Source organism: Somniosus microcephalus, chromosome 5 (genome assembly GCF_052327205.1).
Source record: "Somniosus microcephalus isolate GS21.2 chromosome 5, FLI_Smic_1.0, whole genome shotgun sequence".
NCBI classification, from domain to species: domain Eukaryota; kingdom Metazoa; phylum Chordata; class Chondrichthyes; order Squaliformes; family Somniosidae; genus Somniosus; species Somniosus microcephalus.
The window spans coordinates 86490885-86510889 of NC_140991.1; the positions used below are offsets into that span (position 1 = coordinate 86490885).

Genomic DNA, 20005 nt, shown 5'->3' on the forward strand with positions numbered 1-20005 from the left:
ACCACTGATCATGTACCGTCTTACCCTTTAATCTATTTTCCCAGTCCACTCTAATCAATTCCGCTCTCATACCTTCACAGTCTCCTTTATTCAAGCTCAGCATGCTTGTTTGAGATCCAACCTTCTCACCCTCTACTTGAATATGGAATTCAACCATGTTATGGTCACTCATTCCAAGGGGATCCTTTACTTGGACATTTTTAATTAATCCTGTCTCATTACACAGGACCAAATCTAAGGTTGCTTGCCCCCTGGTCGGTTCAGATACATACTGCTCAAGAAACCCATCCCGAATACACTCAATGAACTCATCCTCAAGGCTGCTCTGCCCAATTTGATTTGTCCAGTTAATATGATAGTTAAAATCCCCCATAATTATAGCTGTTCCCTTATTACAAGCCTCAACTATTTCCTGATTAATACTCCGTCCAACAGAGTTGCAACTGTTCGGAGGCCTATAGACTACGCCAACTAGTGTTTTTTTCCCCTTATTATTCCTTATCTCCACCCAAACTGTTTCACTATCTTGCTCCTTTGACCTAATATCATTTCTCTGTATTATAGTGATTCCTTCCTTTATTAACATAGCCACCCCACCTCCCCTCCCTTCCTGCCTGTCCTTCCTGATTGTTAAATAACCTGGTATGTTTAATTCCCAGTCATGGTCACCCTGCAGCCATGTTTCTGTAATGGCCACAAGATCATACCCATATGTAGTTATTTGTGCCGTTAACTCATTCATTTTGTTACGAATGCTACGTGCATTCAGATAGAGAACTTTCCAATATGTTTTGTGACACTTAGTTCCTGTTTTTTCCCCTTTTAGTACTTTACCTTTTACTCCATACCTTCTGTCCCTTCCTGACACGTTCTGTTTTTTCGTTCCCCCACTGCTACCTAAGTCTATGACCTTCTCTGTTGTCATTTCTATTATTTACTCTCTAGAAACCTCCCCCCCACTAATTAGTTTAAAGCCCTCTCTACAACCCTAGTTATATGATTCGCCAGGACTCTAGTCCCAGCACTGGCCAAGTGGAGTCCGTCCCAACGGAACAGCTCCCTCCTGTCCCAGTACTGGTGCCAGTGTCCCAAGAAGCAAAACCCATTTCTCCCACACCAGTCTTTGAGCCACGCATTTAACTCTTTAATTTTATTTATCCTAGCCAAATTCGCTCGTGGCTCAGGTAATAACCCAGAGATTATTACCCTTGAGGTTCTGTTTTTTAATTTGACCCCTAGCTGCTCATACTCCTTTAACAGAACCGTCTTCCTTGTCCTATCTACGTCGTTTGTACCAACATGGACCACGACAACTGGATCCTCCCCCTCCCACTCCAAGTTTCTTTCCAGCCCAGAAGAGATGTCCTTAACCCTGGCACCGGGCAGGCAACACAGCCTTCGGGACTCCCGCTCTTGACTGCAGAGAACCCTATCTATCCCCCACCACTACAACATTTCTTTATACTCCCTCCACTTGAATGGCCCCCTGTACCACGGTGCTGTGGCCAGGTTGCTCATCCTCCCTGCAGTCCCCGCTCCCGCCTTCACAGGGAGTAAGAACCTCGATCCTGCTTGACAAGAGCAAGGGCTGCGGCTCCTTCAACACTACCTCCTGGATCCCTGTACCTGCCTCACTCGTAGTCACACCGTCCTGTCCCTGACCACGGACTACATCTGCATTAATTTGCACGGGAAGGTGCTGGGGGAAGGGGTGTTGGGGGTGATAGAGGAGTCGACCAGGGTGTCGCGGAGGGAGCAGTCCCTTCGGAATGCTGAAAGGGGAGGTGAGGGGAAGATGTGTTTGGTGGTGGGATCAGGCTGGAGGTGGCCTTACAGGAAGCGGGGTGGGAGGAAGTGTAGTCCAGGTAGCTGTGGGAGTCAGTGGGCTTGTAGTGAATATTTGTCAATAACCTATCCCCAGAGATGGAGATGGAGAAGTCAAGGAAGGGAAGAGTCGGAGATGGACCATGTGAAGGTGAGGGAAGGGTGGAAATTGGAAGCAAAGTGAATGAAATTATCTTGTTCAGGGCGAGAGCAGGAAACGGCACCGATACAGTCATCAATGGACCGGAAAAAGAGGTGAGGGAGGGGACCTGAGTAGGACTGGAACAAAGAGTGTTCCACATGTCCCACGAAAAGGCAGGCATAGCTAGGACCCATGCGGGTTCCTGCAGCAACACCTTTGATTTGGAGGAAGTGAGTGGAGTCAAAGGAGAAGTTGTTCAATGTGAGAACAAGTTCAGCCAGGTGGAGGAGGGTGGTGGTGGATGGGGACTGGGTGGGCCTCTGTTCAAGGAAGAAGCGGGGCGCCCTCAGGCCATCCTGGTGTGATGCCCCGCCCACACGTCTCTTTACCCCCCACCCCCGCACCGACACGCCCGCCTCTCTCCCCCCCCGCCTCTCTCCCCCTCTACTCTCTCCCCCCCGCCACTCTCCCCCCACCTCTCTCCCCCCACCTCTCTCCCCCCCGCCTCTCTCCCCCCCGCCTCTCTCCCCCCCGCCTCTCTCCCCCCCGCCTCTCTCCCCCCCGCCTCTCTCCCCCCCGCCTCTCTCCCCCCCGCCTCTCTCCCCCCCGCCTCTCTCCCCCCGCCTCTCTCCCCCCCGCCTCTCTCCCCCCCGCCTCTCTCCCCCCCGCCTCTCTCCCCCCCGCCTCTCTCCCCCCCCCGCCTCTCTCCCCCCCCCGCCTCTCTCCCCCCCCGCCTCTCTCCCCCCCCGCCTCTCTCCCCCCCGCCTCTCTCCCCCCCGCCTCTCTCCCCCCCCGCCTCTCTTCCCCCCCCGCCTCTCTTCCCCCCCCGCCTCTCTTCCCCCCCCGCCTCTCTTCCCCCCCCCCCGCCTCTCTTCCCCCCCGCCTCTCTTCCCCCCCCGCCTCTCTTCCCCCCCCGCCTCTCTTCCCCCCCCGCCTCTCTTCCCCCCCCGCCTCTCTTCCCCCCCCGCCTCTCTTCCCCCCCCGCCTCTCTTCCCCCCCCCGCCTCTCTTCCCCCCCCCGCCTCTCTTCCCCCCCCGCCTCTCTTCCCCCCCCGCCTCTCTTCCCCCCCCGCCTGTCTTCCCCCCCCGCCTCTCTTCCCCCCCGCCTCTCTTCCCCCCCCGCCTCTCTTCCCCCCCCGCCTCTCTTCCCCCCCCGCCTCTCTTCCCCCCCCGCCTCTCTTCCCCCCCCGCCTCTCTTCCCCCCCGCCTCTCTTCCCCCCCGCCTCTCTTCCCCCCCCGCCTCTCTTCCCCCCCCGCCTCTCTTCCCCCCCCGCCTCTCTTCCCCCCCCGCCTCTCTTCCCCCCCCGCCTCTCTTCCCCCCCCGCCTCTCTTCCCCCCCCGCCTCTCTTCCCCCCCCGCCTCTCTTCCCCCCCCGCCTCTCTTCCCCCCCCGCCTCTCTTCCCCCCCGCCTCTCTTCCCCCCCGCCTCTCTTCCCCCCCGCCTCTCTTCCCCCCCGCCTCTCTTCCCCCCGCCTCTCTTCCCCCCCGCCTCTCTTCCCCCCCGCCTCTCTTCCCCCCCGCCTCTCTTCCCCCCCGCCTCTCTTCCCCCCCGCCTCTCTTCCCCCCCCGCCTCTCTTCCCCCCCCGCCTCTCTTCCCCCCCCGCCTCTCTTCCCCCCCCGCCTCTCTTCCCCCCCCGCCTCTCTTCCCCCCCGCCTCTCTTCCCCCCCCGCCTCTCTTCCCCCCCCGCCTCTCTTCCCCCCCCGCCTCTCTTCCCCCCCGCCTCTCTTCCCCCCCCCGCCTCTCTTCCCCCCCCGCCTCTCTTCCCCCCCCGCCTCTCTTCCCCCCCCGCCTCTCTTCCCCCCCCGCCTCTCTTCCCCCCCGCCTCTCTTCCCCCCCCGCCTCTCTTCCCCCCCGCCTCTCTTCCCCCCCGCCTCTCTTCCCCCCACGCCTCTCTTCCCCCCCCGCCTCTCTTCCCCCCCCGCCTCTCTTCCCCCCCGCCTCTCTTCCCCCCCGCCTCTCTTCCCCCCCGCCTCTCTTCCCCCCCCGCCTCTCTTCCCCCCCGCCTCTCTTCCCCCCCCGCCTCTCTTCCCCCCCCGCCTCTCTTCCCCCCCCGCCTCTCTTCCCCCCCGCCTCTCTTCCCCCCCCGCCTCTCTTCCCCCCCCGCCTCTCTTCCCCCCCCCGCCTCTCTTCCCCCCCCGCCTCTCTTCCCGCCCCCCGCCTCTCTTCCCGCCCCCCGCCTCTCTTTCCCCCCCCCAGCCTCTCTTCCCCCCCCCCAGCCTCTCTTCCCCCCCCCCAGCCTCTCTTCCCCCCCCCCCAGCCTCTCTTCCCCCCCCCCCCAGCCTCTCTTCCCCCCCCGCCTCTCTTCCCCCCCCGCCTCTCTTCCCCCCCCGCCTCTCTTCCTCCCCCCCCGCCGCCCCTCTTTTCTCCCCCCCCCGCCCCAGTTTACATGGAGCTCAGGCAGGTTGTGCTCATTGCAAGAACTTACCAGCTGGTGACCTGCTTCTCCTTTGCCGTCAGTTAAATCAGTCAATTAAAAATTTGCATGCTCCAGGGAGCTGTAGTGACTGATGGAAGTGACTGCTTGAGTACAGGAAATTTACAATGGCTGATTTCACCGCTGCAAAAAAAAAACAGGTTGCCAGATGCCATATTCTGGTAACAAGCCTGCCCAGCCTAAGGCTAAGACAATTATCTCAGATGGGGGCAGCATTCAGTATTCTTTCCACCTCCTCAAAGTTGGTGCCTATGTTGGTATCTTTTTAGGAGACTGATGGAGGAAGATGATTAGATTGTGTACTAGATTTTAGGCGTACTTCACTCATTCAGGAAACATAGTCAAATATTGACAATTAAAACTTCCATCCAGCTTATTCCTCAATTCTCTGTGGTATGTTTGGAACTGTGGACATGCACTAACAAGATTCTGAGGATGTGATTGATACAAGATCCTGCATTTAGCTGAATGAGGAGGGTAACCTGGTGTCTTATTAGCCTACCCTGCACACAACATTACAGATTGTGCTAGGAGTCTAAGGAAGGGAAAAGTGCAGAGGAGCTCATTCTGTAGTACAGTGAAATAGGAGTGATGTTTGAGGGTTCAGAGGTATTCAGTTTGCAGGCAGCAATCTAAGATCTTAGGCATGCAGCAGGATATCCGATAAATGCCCAGTACTGTAGTTGAGTAACGATATATTGAAACATTTTTGTTTCTACAACTCATCTGCTCAGTAAAATATCAAGTTTTTGCTTTCAGTGCTATTTAAAGTTTTAAATCTTGCCTCATAAAAAAATATTCATAGTTTGATAAGTTCTACTAATCAACACCTTTCTGACTGGGTGGTGATATAAATTGAGAGTGGAAAAATTATGTATGCATTCATATTTGTTCCCAATCACCTAAAAGCCATATGGCATTTCAGAGCAATGCTGCTTCCTGATGTGTACAGACTGCTTTAAAAACACTTCAGGAACTATGTCCAGAAATCCTTCTACACATTGACCTTGTAGATTGGCCCTGCTGCAGTTCTTGAAGCAGTTTGAATTCAATCTCTGCATCTTTGGAAATAATACAGCAGCAAACGTACTCGCATGGGTTTTGTCACCAGGCTCATAGGAAGATGAAAGGTTTGATTCCCCTTCAGTTTGTGTATCTTTTAATACAAACTGTACAGAAGGTTCCGATAATGTCACAGCCCAGAGTCAGGCTGGAATGAAAACTGTAGTAAGGGAATTAGCTTGTGCGATCAGCCAAATGGCACTAGCAAGCCACTTGCTTAGCGAAGAAATTATGCTGCTCAGGACAAGCAGGCAGCTTTTAAATAAACGAATGTACTGTTGTATTTTTTTTCTTTGGATTATATATTTAATCCAGTATAATAAGTATACAACAGAGCACATCAATAAAATAATTTTTGTAGAATATTTTTGTTAATAAATATGGGAATGCACTGGGTGGCAGCACTGCACTATACAAAATCAAGCCTGCAGTCTTGGAAATGTTTTTTCCATTACAGTCTCTGTTCGCTGCTCTTAACCTCTACAGAAAAGGTTTCTGAAGCTTTTAATGATCCGGTGTCTTCCTGAATAGACTCAGTTGGATCCCTTTGGGTCAGAACAGAGGGCAAACAAAAATGTCAATATTTTCAGCTTGATGGACATGTTTTTAAATGTGGGAAAACTGCAGAAATGTTAGGTTGTTTGAAGGAGTTTTCTATTTAGTGTGGACCTGACTTTAAAATAAAAATGGGCCAATGAAATCATTCTCTACAAATTTAGTTATATATTTCAAAATGAAAATTTTAACCTAATATACTTACAAGCTGGTCTTGCTCATTTCCATGGTATTTTGTAGCCAGATAAGGGAACAGACATGTTTGAATTTATCAGTATACGTTGAGGGATCAGGAGAAGGTGACAGACCTTCAAGTGCACCATATAATATGACAAAAATAAGTAGAAAATGCTAGAAGCACAGAGCATCTGAAAGTAAAAGATCAATTAATGTTTCATAATGACCCTTTCAGCTGCATTGCCAGCATTTTCGGATTTTTATTTCAGATGTCCACAATTTGGGATTTTTTTACCTGTACAAATTGACAAACTAGCAAGAGTGGAGCTTATATTCTCCAGTATGTGAAGCACTGCAGAGCAGTGAGATGCCCTGACCCCTCCCCATCTCAGCCCATTGACTTTGGGGATGTGATGAGCACAGCTCAGGTATTTCAGACTACGGTGCGAGGGGAAAATTGGAAGTACAGTCATCCTGAGGCCACTTTTTGTGTCTTCTAACAGTTGATTCAGAGGATTGTTGGGAGAGACCAGGGAGCAGCTTGACCGGGCATTGGCACAGAAGTGAAAAATGGATATTATTGCACAAAGTTTAAAAAAAATACTTCCCACCCCTTCAAAGGCACTGGCCCCTAGTTTTTTTTTATATAAATGTAACTTTCGAGAAATAAAGGAAACGTTTTGGTGCTTGTGCTCCAAATTTACTTATGATTTGGTAATACTACATTTTATGTTTTTGGAACCACTGCCCTTAATGGAGTACAAGTCACACATTCTACAATGCTTCTGTGGATGGGATGCTTCTGTGGATGGGATGCTAAAAATAACATAAGATTTACCAAAAATGTTTTATAAGTACTTTCACTTTCATCTTTCAAGGTATTAAAAGGTAGAAATGTTGCCCGGCAGCACATTCACAAAGGGACACAGACAGGGCCCCAAAGCCTCGCACTCGATTTAAACCGCCCGGCCCAAAACAGCCCTGGCAAAGCCGGGCTCCCCCCAGCTAGTATTAAAATAAATGATACTATAAGTAAATCTCAGAACTTGTTTTGCATGTTTAAGATACAGTTTGGGTTTCACCTTTTTGTTCAGTATTAAAAGTGCAACAAAGCAGATTCAAGAATCTTGTCTTTTTTGTCTTCTCGCTCCACACAGATTTCTGTAACCTGTGATAAGCATTTATCGGAAGTTGGTTTCTTATACCTAGTTTATAGTTATAATAAACAGGACGCTACAGAAAAATGTTTATTGGTTTAGCACTCACTTAAAATCAATCACTGAAAATAAATCCATTCGTCCATTCTGAAAATGCTGAATATGGAACTCCAAATATCTGGTAATGGAAGAAACTGTTGTAATGGCTGTCCAGTTGCTACTGTCTGATCATTCAGATTATTTTCCTTCTGCTTTAATGTTTAAACTGTGTCTCCTGGCCATATTAAAATTAAGGAGATGGAGAAAGCAGACGCGCACACAGCAACATGCAGTGTATATATTTCTTCTGAACTGCCCTCCCCGTGGCTGTGTGCGTTGGTTTGTTTTCAGTCTACTCCTCTTTCCTTTCCCTCCCTTCTACAATATACCGGTTCTATGTCTGAACATAAATAGACTGAGAGTTCATGAGAATCATGCTGGATTTGATGGCAGGCACAGCCAAAACCAAAGTAGGATCAACTTGATTCTATTGAAGTCAGTAAAGAAAATGAAGTCAACAGCAGATACTATAATGGTCAGCATGATCAAGTACTGAAAAAAAAAATGCTGGAGCCTGTGGAGAGTGGTGATCAAAAGTGGTTTATAATGACTATGGTGCTGAGTTACACTCTTTAATTCTGCTAATCTTTTATTTTTCTGCAGTGAACTTCGAATCCTTGATCATTGCAATGTCTGTAGTTGTGGGACTCGTTCTGCTGTTTTTGGTGTGCTGCTGTTGTTGCTGTTGCAAGAAGAAAGTATGTTGCTGTTGCAGGAAGAAATCCCACGGGTAATTGTCATCTTAGAAATATTCTGAGCATGTACTGTAGTCTAGTCTGAGTCAATGATGGCTCTCAAATGACAGGTCTCATTTAAGAACCGTAAGCTGGGGCACAAAGGCCTAGATATTGTATACTGTTTTAAAAAAAAAAAAAAATACATTAAACCAATGGGCAGCATCTGAATTTATTTTTCAGGCTAAACAACTTTGAAGGACACAGGGTGATGTCAGTCTTGTGAACCAGACTTGCTAATTTAATGTTGATAGACCATGCTAAGTGAAACTCCTGATGACCTATTTTTTCATAATAGGATTATATCCACACCATGTAGCAACCTCCCCAAGCACAGGCCTCCTATTACAAAACTGAAATTGAGTTTATTAGCCTGCTAAATAGTCAACTTTTGTGAGGGATGCTTACTGAAAAGTCTAATTTTATCAGATGTGCCAGAAACGTATGGTTCAATGTTTTTGCTGTTTGAAATGTTGCAAAAGCAGAAGATTCTGTGAATATACTTTTTGGAGTGGATAATGTTAGTAAGTAACCAGTTGAGTAATTTTCACTCTGTGCTGGCTGAATTGCATGCCCAATACAGCACGAGAGTAACACAAATATGTACTACTGAAATCCATAGAGCGGCATGGTGCTTGTCCAGTGGTGCAGCACTTTACTGAGATTTTGCTGTACAAATTACCTAGCTCAGTTGAGCCTAAAATGAGCAGTTAAGTGGTCTCTTGAGTTGCTTTACTAGCAGGTTGAAAGGCAAGTTATCTGGGGCCAGTTCCAAAACAGATTGAGGATTGATAAGAGCTCTAATACTAATCAGGTGCAGTAATTCAAATGGGGAACTTAATACGAGGAGGGTAAAAGGGAAAGATCTGAGTAAAATTACCCCTCACCAGAGCTGTGGTCCAGCAATTGGTTCTTGATAAATTGTTTTGGATTTTATTTCCCCTTTTGTCAGTTGCTGTAGCTTGCTCCATTTAATTATTTTCTGCCCTCATTCAGCTCGCTCTAGTTTCCCTATCTGACTCAAATGGAAAGAACAATACATTCCTTAAATGCAATTTCCCTGCCCCCTCTTGGCAAAAATCTTGTATGCTTTCCTCAGATTTATTTTAATAGCTATTTGTCTTAATTGAAGAAAACCAAGATGGCTCTGTATTGCAAGCTATAACCTAGTTTCAGAAGTGGAGCAGACCTACCATGAAACATTGCCTGCCTCCAGTCCTGCTGCCGCTGAAATCCTATTCACCTTTTGTCACCACTAGACTCGATGTACTCCAGTGCACTTCTTGTCAGCCTCCTGAGATCTGTCCTTCACAATTTGCAACTTGTTCAAAACTCCACTATATTATCTTATCCTCAGTAAATCCTGCTCCCCATCACCACAGTCATCACATAGCTTATTGGCTTCCCCAAAGCATCCAATTCAGAATCCTTATTCTCATTTACAAATCCCTCCATGGACTCCCCTCCCATCCTCTAATCTGCTTCAAATGTGTTCCGACACACCCCCTTAACTCTTCTAGTTCTGGCCTCCTTTGCATTCCCCCTTGAGACAGAGCCTTCAGCCATCTTAGCTCAACATTCTGGAATACTTTCCCACCACCCACTCTGTCCTATCTTCAATAGTCTCCTCAACATCTATCTTTTGGATCTTGATTGTCACCACATCTAACCACTGCTCGTTGTCTTTTTTTTGCCACCTCTGTGAAGTGGTCTGGGATGTTTCATTATGTTAAAGGTGCAACTTGTTGAAAGCAGGTTAAGTATGTATGATGGAGGGGTTTTGATAGAGTAAATAGGGAGAAACTGTTTCCCCTAGTACGAGGGTCAATAACCAAAGGACTCCAATTTAAGGTAATTGGCAAAAGAACCAGAGACGAGATGAGAAGTTTACGCAGCGAGTTATGATCTGGAATGTACTGCCGGATAGGGGAAAAAATTGCAGGGCTATGGGGAAAGAGCAGGGTAGTGGGACTATATGGATAGCTCTTTCAAAAAGCCAGCACAGGCATGATGGGCCAAATGGCCTCCTCCTCTGCTATATGATTCTATGATATAGAGATTATGAGCAGCTTTGTCAAACCTCTTGATACACTCCACTTTTTTGACACATTTCCTCAAATATTTAATTTATCTTAAAACATCTGGAAATAACAAAAAATGGGCAGAGAGCAGAAAGTAGCTTTTCTCAGTCTGAACAACAACTTGTATTTATATAGCGCCTTTAACGTAGTAAAACATCCCAAGGCGCTGCACAGGAGTATTTTAAGACAACAAATTTGACACCAATCCACATAAGGATAAATTAGGGCAGGTGATCAAAAGCTTGGTCAACGAGGTAGGTTTTAAGGAGCGTCTTAAAGGAGGAAAGAGAGGTAGAGAGGTTTAGGGAGGAAATTCCAGAGCTTAGGGCCTAGGCAACAGAAGGCACGACCACCAAAGGTTGAGCGATTATAATCGGGGATGCTCAAGAGGGCAGAATTAGAAGAGCGCAGATATCTCGGGGAGGGGGGTTTGGTTGTGGGGCTGAAGGAGGTCACAGAGATAGGAAGGGGCGAGGCCATGGATGGATTTGAAAACAAGGATGAGAATTTTGAAATCGTGGTGCTGCTTAACCGGGAGCCAATGCAGGTCAGCGAGCACAGGGGTGATGGGCGAACGGGACTTGGTGCGAGTTAGGACACGGGCAGCCATGTTTTGGATGACCTCAAGTTTACTTAGGGTGGAATGTGGGAGGCCAGCCAGGAGTGCATTGGAACAGTCAAGTCTAGAGTTAACAAAGGCATGGATGAGGGTTTCAGCAGCGGATGAGCTGAGGCAAGGGTGGAGACGGGCGATGTTACGGAGGTGGAAGTAGGCGGTCTTTGTTATGCTGCGGATATGTGGTCGGAAGCTCATTTCAGGGTCAAATATGACACAAAGGTTGCGAACAGTGTGGTTCAGCCTCGGACAGATGTTAGGGAGAGGGATGGAGTCGGTGGCTAGGGAACAGAGTTTGTGGTGGGGGCCGAAAACAATGGCTTCGGTCTTCCCAATATTTAATTGGAGAAAATTTTTGCTCATCCAGAACTGTATGTTGGACAAGCAGTCTGACAATTTAGACACCGTGGAGGGGTTGAGAGAAGAGGTAGTGAGGTAGAGCTGGGTGTCATTAGTGTATATGTGGAAACTGACGCTATGTTTTCGGATGATGACACCAAGGGGCAACATGTAGATGAGAACTAGGAGGGGGCTAAGGATAGATCCTTGGGGGACACCAGAGGTAACGATGCGGGAGCGGGAAGAGAAGCAGTTGCAGGTGATTCTCTGGTTACGATTAGATAGATAAGAATGGAACCAGGCGAGTGCAGTCCCACCCAGCTGGACGACGGTGGAGAGGCGTTGGAGAAGGATGGAGTGGTCAACCATGTCAAAGGCTGCAGACAAGTCAAGTAGGACGAGGAGGGATAGTTTACCTTTGTCATAGTCACACACAACATTGCAGCCTTGTTCATTTTGTCTACAGCCATTTAAAATTAAGTAGCAAAAATGGGTACATTATACTAAAATGAGTACTCTCAAGTTGGATTTTGCCTGTAATAGATGGTCACAAGCATAATTAGAAATGTAAATTGTTTTACCTATTTATTTGTCGTAGTCCTGACGAAGAAGAAGTGAGACTGGCCAGGCAACAAGAGGAGAGAAAGCAACACAGTGAGGAAAAGTAAGTGAGGATACAATTGAACATTGAATTTTAAAATGTATTTAATTAGTGGATTTCCTGTGATGTTGCAGACGATAATTGAGAATTTTCTTTTTCTTGCTCTTTCTCTCATTTGCTCTTGCTCTCTCCCCTGTCTCTTTTGTTGCTGTTTCTCTTTTTCTCCCCTATTCTTTTCGGGTGCTCGGGTGACATGGTGCAGTAGTGAAAAGAGCTACAATCATCTGCAGGCTGAATTTAGGGTGGGGGTTGTGAGGAAAATCTAGCTCTTGGCAGCTCCTCTCATTCCCTCCCTCAGTTATTCATGTTAACCACCACCAATTTATTTCTATTATGTCTCCTACCCCTTCACCTTCCCACAACCTCCAACCCTTCCTACCACCCCCTCACTACACCACCTCTTCCTCTTCTGGTTACCCATATCCACCCATCCCTCTTGCTCTGCTATTGCTTGCCTCCCCCATAACCATTCATCCCCAGTGCTACTTGCTCCCCTGCTTTGCTTTCAAAATTGACCTTGTTTCTTAAATATTCAATTAGAATAATAAAAGAAATTCTCTCCCTCCCTCTTATACACACAGACATAGAAACATAGAAGATAGGAGCAGGAGTAGGCCATTCGGCCCCTCGAGCCTGCTCCGCCATTCAATGCGATCATGGCTGATCATCCAAATTCAGTACCCTGTCCCTGCCTTCTCTCCATATCCCTTGATCCCTTTAGCCTTAAGACACATGTGCGCGCGCACACAATTTTAAGCTTCTATGCCCATCGTAAGTAGAGCGTGCGGGAGGTTAAAATAGGGGCAGCATCCAGCTCTCTGGAGCGGTGGCGAGCTTTTGTTAAATGTGGGGTCAGGAGGAGCATTCCTGCTCCTCCAGGCTCCACATTCAGGTAAGTAAATGTGAAAACTTACCTTATAGGTCGCAGGCGGTTCCAAAGACTGGCTTTACTGAGTGCAGCTGGTGCCAGCGCTGGCTCCGGCTCCCTCAGGGCAAACCAATCTTGAAGTGGGAGCCTCAAACAGGTGTTTGGTGGTTTGCATATGCAAATAAGGGGCCTAGCGCCTCTTTCAGGCCTGGGTAAAGGACGCCTATTTTCTTTGCTTTCCCAGTATGGCAGGCGGCGGACTTCTGGCCGGAAATGCGCTCCCTGCTCCCTATATTAGCGGGCATAGTAGGCCAGTTAACACCTTAAAAATGGGTGCTGCGTGGCTGAATTTACAGGTCTATAAATAAATTTAATGGAAAAATCTATCGCATTATTGTGAAATATATATTTTTGAATTTATTTTGTTTAAACCTCATCTTGGACATTTGAATTTTCAGTTACAAAAAAATCTGGTAGATTAAATATTTGCAAGTGAAATACTATAAAATAGGAACTATTGTATGACACAGCTGTGACACCTTTAACAATGAAAACCAGTGTCCTGGCGAACCGAATAACTAGGGCACTAGACAGGGCTTTAAACTAATGAAGGGGAGGCAGGTGGGAGGATTCAGGAAAGAGGAAATTTAAAAGCAGCGAGAGAAATTTCAAGGCTCTAGAGCAGAGTTTTGGGTAAAAATAAGCAGAGTAGGTCAGAAAGAGAGAGAGAGAGTAACAAAGGTAATAAGGCATCAGTGACTAAGGTAACATTAGGGAAAAATAGAAATAAGTCAAAGCTAAAGGCGCTATATCTGAATGTGCGAAGCATTCGCAACAAAACAGATGAATTAATAGCGCAGATAGAAATGAACAGGTTTGATCTAATAGCCATATCGGAGACTTGGTTGCAAAGTGGCCAAGGTTGGGAACTACATATTCCAGGATACTTCTCTTTTAGAAGAGATAGGCAAAATGGAAAAGGAGGAGGGGTAGCCCTGATAATAAAGGATGGGATAAAGACAGTAGAGAGAAAGGATATTAGCTCTGAAAATCAAGATGTAGAATCAGTTTGGGTGGAGCTAAGAAACAGCAAGGGGCAGAAAACATTGGTGGGAGTTTTTTATAGGCCCCCAAACAGTAGTTGGAATGTAGGGCAGAGTACAAATCAGGAAATTCGAGGTGCATGTAACAAGGGTAATGCAGTAATCATGGGGGACTTTACATATAGACTGGGCAAACCAAATTTGCAGTAATAGTGTGGCGGACTAATTCATGGAATGTATGCAAGATAGTTTTCTAGATCAGTATGTTGAGGAACCAACTAGGGAACAGGCTATTTTAGATCTAGTATTGTGCAATGAGAAAGGGTTAATTAATAACCTTGTTGTAAAGGGGCCTTTAGGTAAGAGTGACCATAATATGATAGAATTTTATATTGAGTTTGAAAGTGATTCAGTTAAATCCGGAACTCTGGTCTTAAATCTAAACAAAGCAATCTACGTAGTTATGAGGGGCGAGTTGGCTACGGTAGATTGGGAAACTACATTAAAAGGTATGACGGTAGACAAGCAATGGCTAGCATTTAAAGAATTAATACTTAATTTACAACAAATATACATTCCTTTAAGGCACAAAAACCCCACAGGAAAAGTGGTCCAACCGTGGTTAACGAGAAGTTAAAGATAGTATTAGATCAAAGGAAGAGGCTTATAATGTTGCCAAAAAGAGTAGTAAGCCTGAGGATTGGGAGGATTTTAGAATTCAGCAAAGAAGGACCAAGACATTGATAAAGAAAGGGAAAATAGAATACAAGAGTAAACTAGCGAGAGACATAAAAACAGACTGTAAAAGCTTCTATAGGTATGTAAAAAGGAAAAGCATAACGAAAGTAAATGTGGGTCCTTTACAGGCTGAGACAGGAGAAATTATAATGGGGAATAAGGAAATAGCAGAAAAATTAAACATATAGGCCTAGAAATTCAGTTGGGCGCGCCAGCCGTTAGCGCCTTAGGAGGAGTAGATCTCGAGCGCTAGGCGCTTAGCGCCCGGGCGCAGCGCGATCTGCGCCTCGCCCCAACTTCAGTACCCATTTAGCACCGGCGCAAAGTCTTAGCGCGCGCCCTGCTGCGCGCGCAGATCATGACGTCATTTACTAGTGCAACACCCTTTGTGCGCCCCGAACCGGAACTTCACTCGCGCCGCCCCATTGTGCGCCGGGCGGCCCGAACGACTGTGAAGTGGAATGGTACACAGCCGAGGCGGGCCGCGGGGAGCGCTAATTAAAGGGCACTTACCCTGCACTATAAAGGGCAGCCATTTTGCAGCATTCACTCTTGTGCAACGGTTTTTTGGAGAGAGACCAAGGAGGAGAGCTTACTGGTTTGGACCAACACTAGGACAGGTATTTTTGGCTCAGGCCAGAGCTTAGCAATTATCTTTGCCTTCATTGAGAGCTCATTGTTTCCCAGCATATAATGGGGGCTGCATTGGGTGCCAACACTGACTTTCAGCCTTATGCCAGAAGGGCTTACAGACGCCGTGAGAGAGTGGCAGCCCTGGCTAGACGCAGAGGGGGCAACAGGCGTCGCCAACTGAGGCCTTACCCACCCAGGGTATACCGCCAGCAGTCCTCCTATCTGACCATGTCTGCCGCGATGTGTGTAAGGAGGCTGCGATTCAGAAGGGAGGTGGTTGCAGACATCTGCCAGCTGCTTCAGAGAGATCTGCAGCCACAGCTGATGCGCAGGACGTCTCTGTCGGTGGCAGTGAAGGTGACGGTGGCTCTCAACTTCTATGCCACCGGCTCCTTCCAATCCGCTGCTGGGGACATCGCTAACATCTCCCAGTTCGCCGTGCATTGCTGCATCCGCCAGGTGACCGAAGCCCTTTTCACAAGGAGACATCAATTCATCTCCTTCCCCATGACCCTGGACAAGCAGCAGCAGCGTGCAGTGGGATTTGCAAGAATAGCGGGCTTCCCCATGGTGCAGGGCGCCATTGACTGCACGCATGTGGCTTTGCGGGCACCTCTGGAGCATGCCGAGGATTACTGCAACCGGAAGGGCTACCATTCCCTCAACGTACAGCTGGTGTGTGACCACAGGCAGCGCATCCTAGCTGTCAATGCCCGCTTTCCAGGCAGCAGCCACGATGCCTTTATCCTGCGACAGACAGCTGTGGCTGACATGTTCCAGGCACAGCCTCCCCCAAGAGGATGGCTTATCGGGGACAAAGGCTATCCTTTTTGTACCTGGCTCATGACCCCGCTCCGCGCGCCCACGACCCCTGCTGAAGAGGCATACAACGAGAGCCATCAAGCGACTAGGAACATCATAGAACAAACAATCGGCGTCCTCAAGCAACGGTTCCGCTGTCTCGATCGCTCCGGGGGAGCCCTCCAGTATTCGCAGGACCGAGTCTCCCAATTCGTCGTCGTTTGCTGCATGCTGCACAACCTGGCTATCCGCAGGACTCCGGCACTGCCACCTCACGTTGGACCCCCACCTCAGGAGGAGGAGCAGGAGGAGCATGAGGAGGAGGAGGATGAGGAGTACCAGCCCAGGAGGGAGGCACAAGGTCCAAGGGCCGCCCGTCGGCGGCTTATTGAACGTCACTTCTAGGCCCCCTGTCAGGGAATGGCTTGTGCCAATGAAAGAACATGATTGCAGCCGCTCCGCAAGCCCTCAGCCGGTTAAGGCAACAAACACTTCAAAGATCAAACATGGACAATGTTAATAAATAAAATGCTTTATTGTACAAACTCAGGGCCCCTCCCACATGAAAACCAAAAACAGACGAAACCCCCAAAAAACACTCAAACACATTACTCGCTCCCACAACCTGGAGAGGATTAACAAAACAGTGCAACTAAAATGGCCGTCATCCTCGGCCTTCGTAAAAAACAAACATCACATCCTCGGCCTTCAAAAAACAAACATCCAATTCTCGGCCTCAAAAAACAAACACAACTGGCCACACATTCGACTTTTTGGCCCGCTAGGTCGATGCCTTGGCCATCTTTGTGTGGCCCCTGCCCGCCCTGCTGCTGCTCCTCAAAGTAAGGCCATTGGCTGCTGCAAGGCTGGGGGCAGGCTCCAGAGGGGCACATGTCGTGACGGCAGATGCCCTTGGGGGTTGGCCTAGTCGTGGTCTGGCCGTCGAGCGGGCGGCTGTTGAATGCTGCAGCTGTGGCTGGCCAGCATCAGTCGCTGCAGCAGCTCCTGGCAGCTCCACTGGGGGAGTGGCAGTGGCGGCTGGAGGAATGGGTGCAAGCTGGCGGATGGCAGGCACTCGCTGGTCGCCTGAGACACTGGCACTCGCCCGGGCCAGCACTGCAGCATGCGCAGCAATCTGCCGAGGGACAGACCGCTGTGCTGCTGCAGCGCGCCGGGTGCCCTGGTGATGCCTGGCTGACACAGCGAGTGTGGCAGCAGTGAGTGCCCGTGTTGACCTGTTCAGTGACCTCATCAGAGCACCCAGTGACTGCACGGCACCACTGATCAGCTGCCCACTCGCTGCCTGAGCTGCCCCAAATGCCGCACGACTCGCTGCCTGATCTGCCCTGAATGCTGCCCGACTCGCTGCCTGCTCTGCCCCGAATTCCGCCAAACTGATGGCCTGTGAGGCCCCGACGTCGGTGACACTCCGAGAGAGGGACTCGATGGCCTCAGGCAACCGTGCCACTACCTCCATGAGCTCCGTGTGCCGGCGCTCCGAGTCCGCGGACAAGTCCTCGAGGCGTTCCATCTCCTCGGCGAAGACCATCTCCGGACTGGAGGCCGGACTCTCCCTCTGGGGAGAAGGCCGCCGAGCTGGCCGACCCTTCCTGCGTTGCTGGAGGCCGCTGGGCCCAGCAATTGGACTCCCCTCCGACCCTTCCCCCCTCTGGGGAGAAGGCCGCCGACCTGGCACCCCCCTCCCGCGTTTCTGCAGGCCGCAGGTCCCATGAGCTCCCCTCCCCTCCGACACTTCCGCGACGCTCCCCTCCAGGGAAGACGTGTCCCCTACATTGGCATGGGTTGCCACAGCTGAGGGTTCCCCTGATGGGCCGCCTTCCTCTTGCTCCTCCTCCTCTGAGGGGCTGTCACTGGCAAGTTCAGGGACCTCCTCCTCACCATCTGAAACCAGGAAGGCACAAGAGTAGCTTTAGAGTGAGGAGAGGGCGTCAGCTAGGGATGCATGAGTGGTGGCATTCAGCGCATTGGTTGGACAGTGGCAAAGGATGTAGATCTGATGCGCAAGTGGGACGAGAGAGGTCCAAACGTGGATGTCCTTACCATTGGTGCCCAGAACAGGGTCGGCATCTCCACATGCAACAGGGCCAATCACCCGGGCACCCATGATGCGCTCCACGCGATGTTGAAGCTCGGTGAGCGGCTGGATCTGGGGTCGGCCTCCCCCGGTCGCAGTCCGGCTCTTCCGATTATTCGCCAGCTTGGCCTGCAAGAGAAAGGACGGCCTCTAAGTACAGTGTGTCGCCCTGATCTTGTGTGCACTGCCTCCCATGGTGGAATAGCCTGGCCAGTGTGTCGCCCTGATCTTGTGTGCACTGCCTCCCATGGTGGAAGAGCCTGGCCAGTGTGTCGCCCTGATCTTGTGTGCACTGCCTCCCATGGTGGAAGAGCCTGGCCAGTGTGTCGCCCTGATCTTGTGTGCACTGCCTCCCATGGTGGAATAGCTTGGCCAGTGTGTTAAGTGCAGAATGTGCAATTGATGTTCATGCCTGTTCCATAGCTGCTGGATGAGGGCTGGCCATTAGGGCTTTCAGGTCCCTTTGCCCATAATGTGAGGTGCACATGCAAGGATGAGGAAGTCACTGGAAAGGGTACTCACCCTGACAATCCGCGTGAGGTCATTAAACTTTTTGCGGCATTGGACACCGGTCCTGGGGACCTCGCTGTTGGCTGACACCTTGCTGGCGACATGCCTCCAGGCTCTCCGGTAGGCGCGGAGCGGCGCCTTCCTGCCATTGTCCGGGTAGAAAATATGGCGCCTCTTCTCCACACCACCAACCAGCACACTCAGATCACGCTCTGAGAAGCGCTGCGCTCGTTCACGGGCCCTCTGCATGGCTTCAGGCGCTATTTGGGTCCAGCAGCAGTGTTCAGGCCTAGCTGGAGGGCTCCACTATCTAGGGCGTGGCAGCAGACAAAGTCGACCCTTCCCCCTTAAGAGCTGGCCGGCGCCAGGGTGTCTGCTGTCAATCACGAGATGGCCGCACCTGCGCTGCGCCCGGCCTGGGCGCTCTCGCTCAGCACCTCCGGCTTAGCGCCTAAAGAGAGGCGTCCAGCACCAGTTTTAGCGCTCGAGCAAACTCTTAGGGCGAAGCTAATGAATATCGCAGAAGTGGCCTCGATTTGGCGGTGGGCGCAAACTTTAGCGGCCGCCCGACTTTAACGCCCCAAAAGTGGCTACAATGAATTTCTAGGCCATACTTTGTGTCTGTCTTCACGGAAGAAGACGCAGAAAACTTCCCGGAAATAGTGGAGAACCAAGACTCTTGCGAGAACGAGGAACTGAAAGAAATTAGTATTAGTAAAAAAAAAAAATAGTACTGGAGAAATTAATGGGACTGAAAGCCGATAAATCCCCTGGACCTGATGGCCTGCATCCTAGGGTTTTGAAAGAGCTGGCTATAGAGATGGTGGATGCATTGGTTGTCATTTTCCAAAATTCTATAGATTCTGGAACGGTTCCCGCAGATTGGAAGGTAGCAAATGTAACCCCACTATTTAAGAAAGGAGGGAGAGAGAAAACGGGGAACTAATGACCAGTTAGCCTGACATCAGTAGTAGGGAAAATGCTAGAATCTATTATTAAGGACGTGGTAACAGGGCACTTCGAAAATAATAATAGGATTGGGCAGAGTCAACACAGATTTATCAAAGGGAAACTGTGTTTGACTAATCTGTTATTTTTTGAGGTTGTAACTAGCAGAATAGATGAGGGGCAACCAGTGGATGTGGTGTATTTAGAGTTGCAAAATTCTGGGAATTTTTAAAAGAGGAAACTTTCCATGGGAATTTTCGGGAATTTATGGGAATTTTGAGTTTTTTTTGCACACTGATGGTTTTTGTCTCTGACCCTTATATTATCTTTGTCGTCAAAATAGACATACTGTTCCATACAAATAAAAACAGGCTTTCAAAACTTTATTTAGGTTATAATTTTGAACTTTATTGAACCCCCACAAAAAAGACCCATCTAAAATAAAATAAAAAGAGCGTCAGCTTATTTGGCCTGTAATTTGTCCTTATT

At 49.4% G+C, this 20005-nt stretch overlaps 1 protein-coding gene across 1 annotated transcript in view; it reads left to right on the top strand.

Annotated features, from left to right (window-relative positions):
* The window catches only part of LOC147117180 (pituitary tumor-transforming gene 1 protein-interacting protein-like), a 119298-nt gene that overhangs the window by 12521 nt on the left and 86772 nt on the right, over positions 1 to 20005 (top strand). Inside the window, exons 3-4 of the mRNA XM_085987940.1 lie at positions 8053 to 8179; positions 11818 to 11883. Of these exons, the coding sequence (XP_085844066.1) occupies positions 8053 to 8179; positions 11818 to 11883 (193 nt within the window). The remainder of the gene's footprint in view (positions 1 to 8052; positions 8180 to 11817; positions 11884 to 20005) is intronic.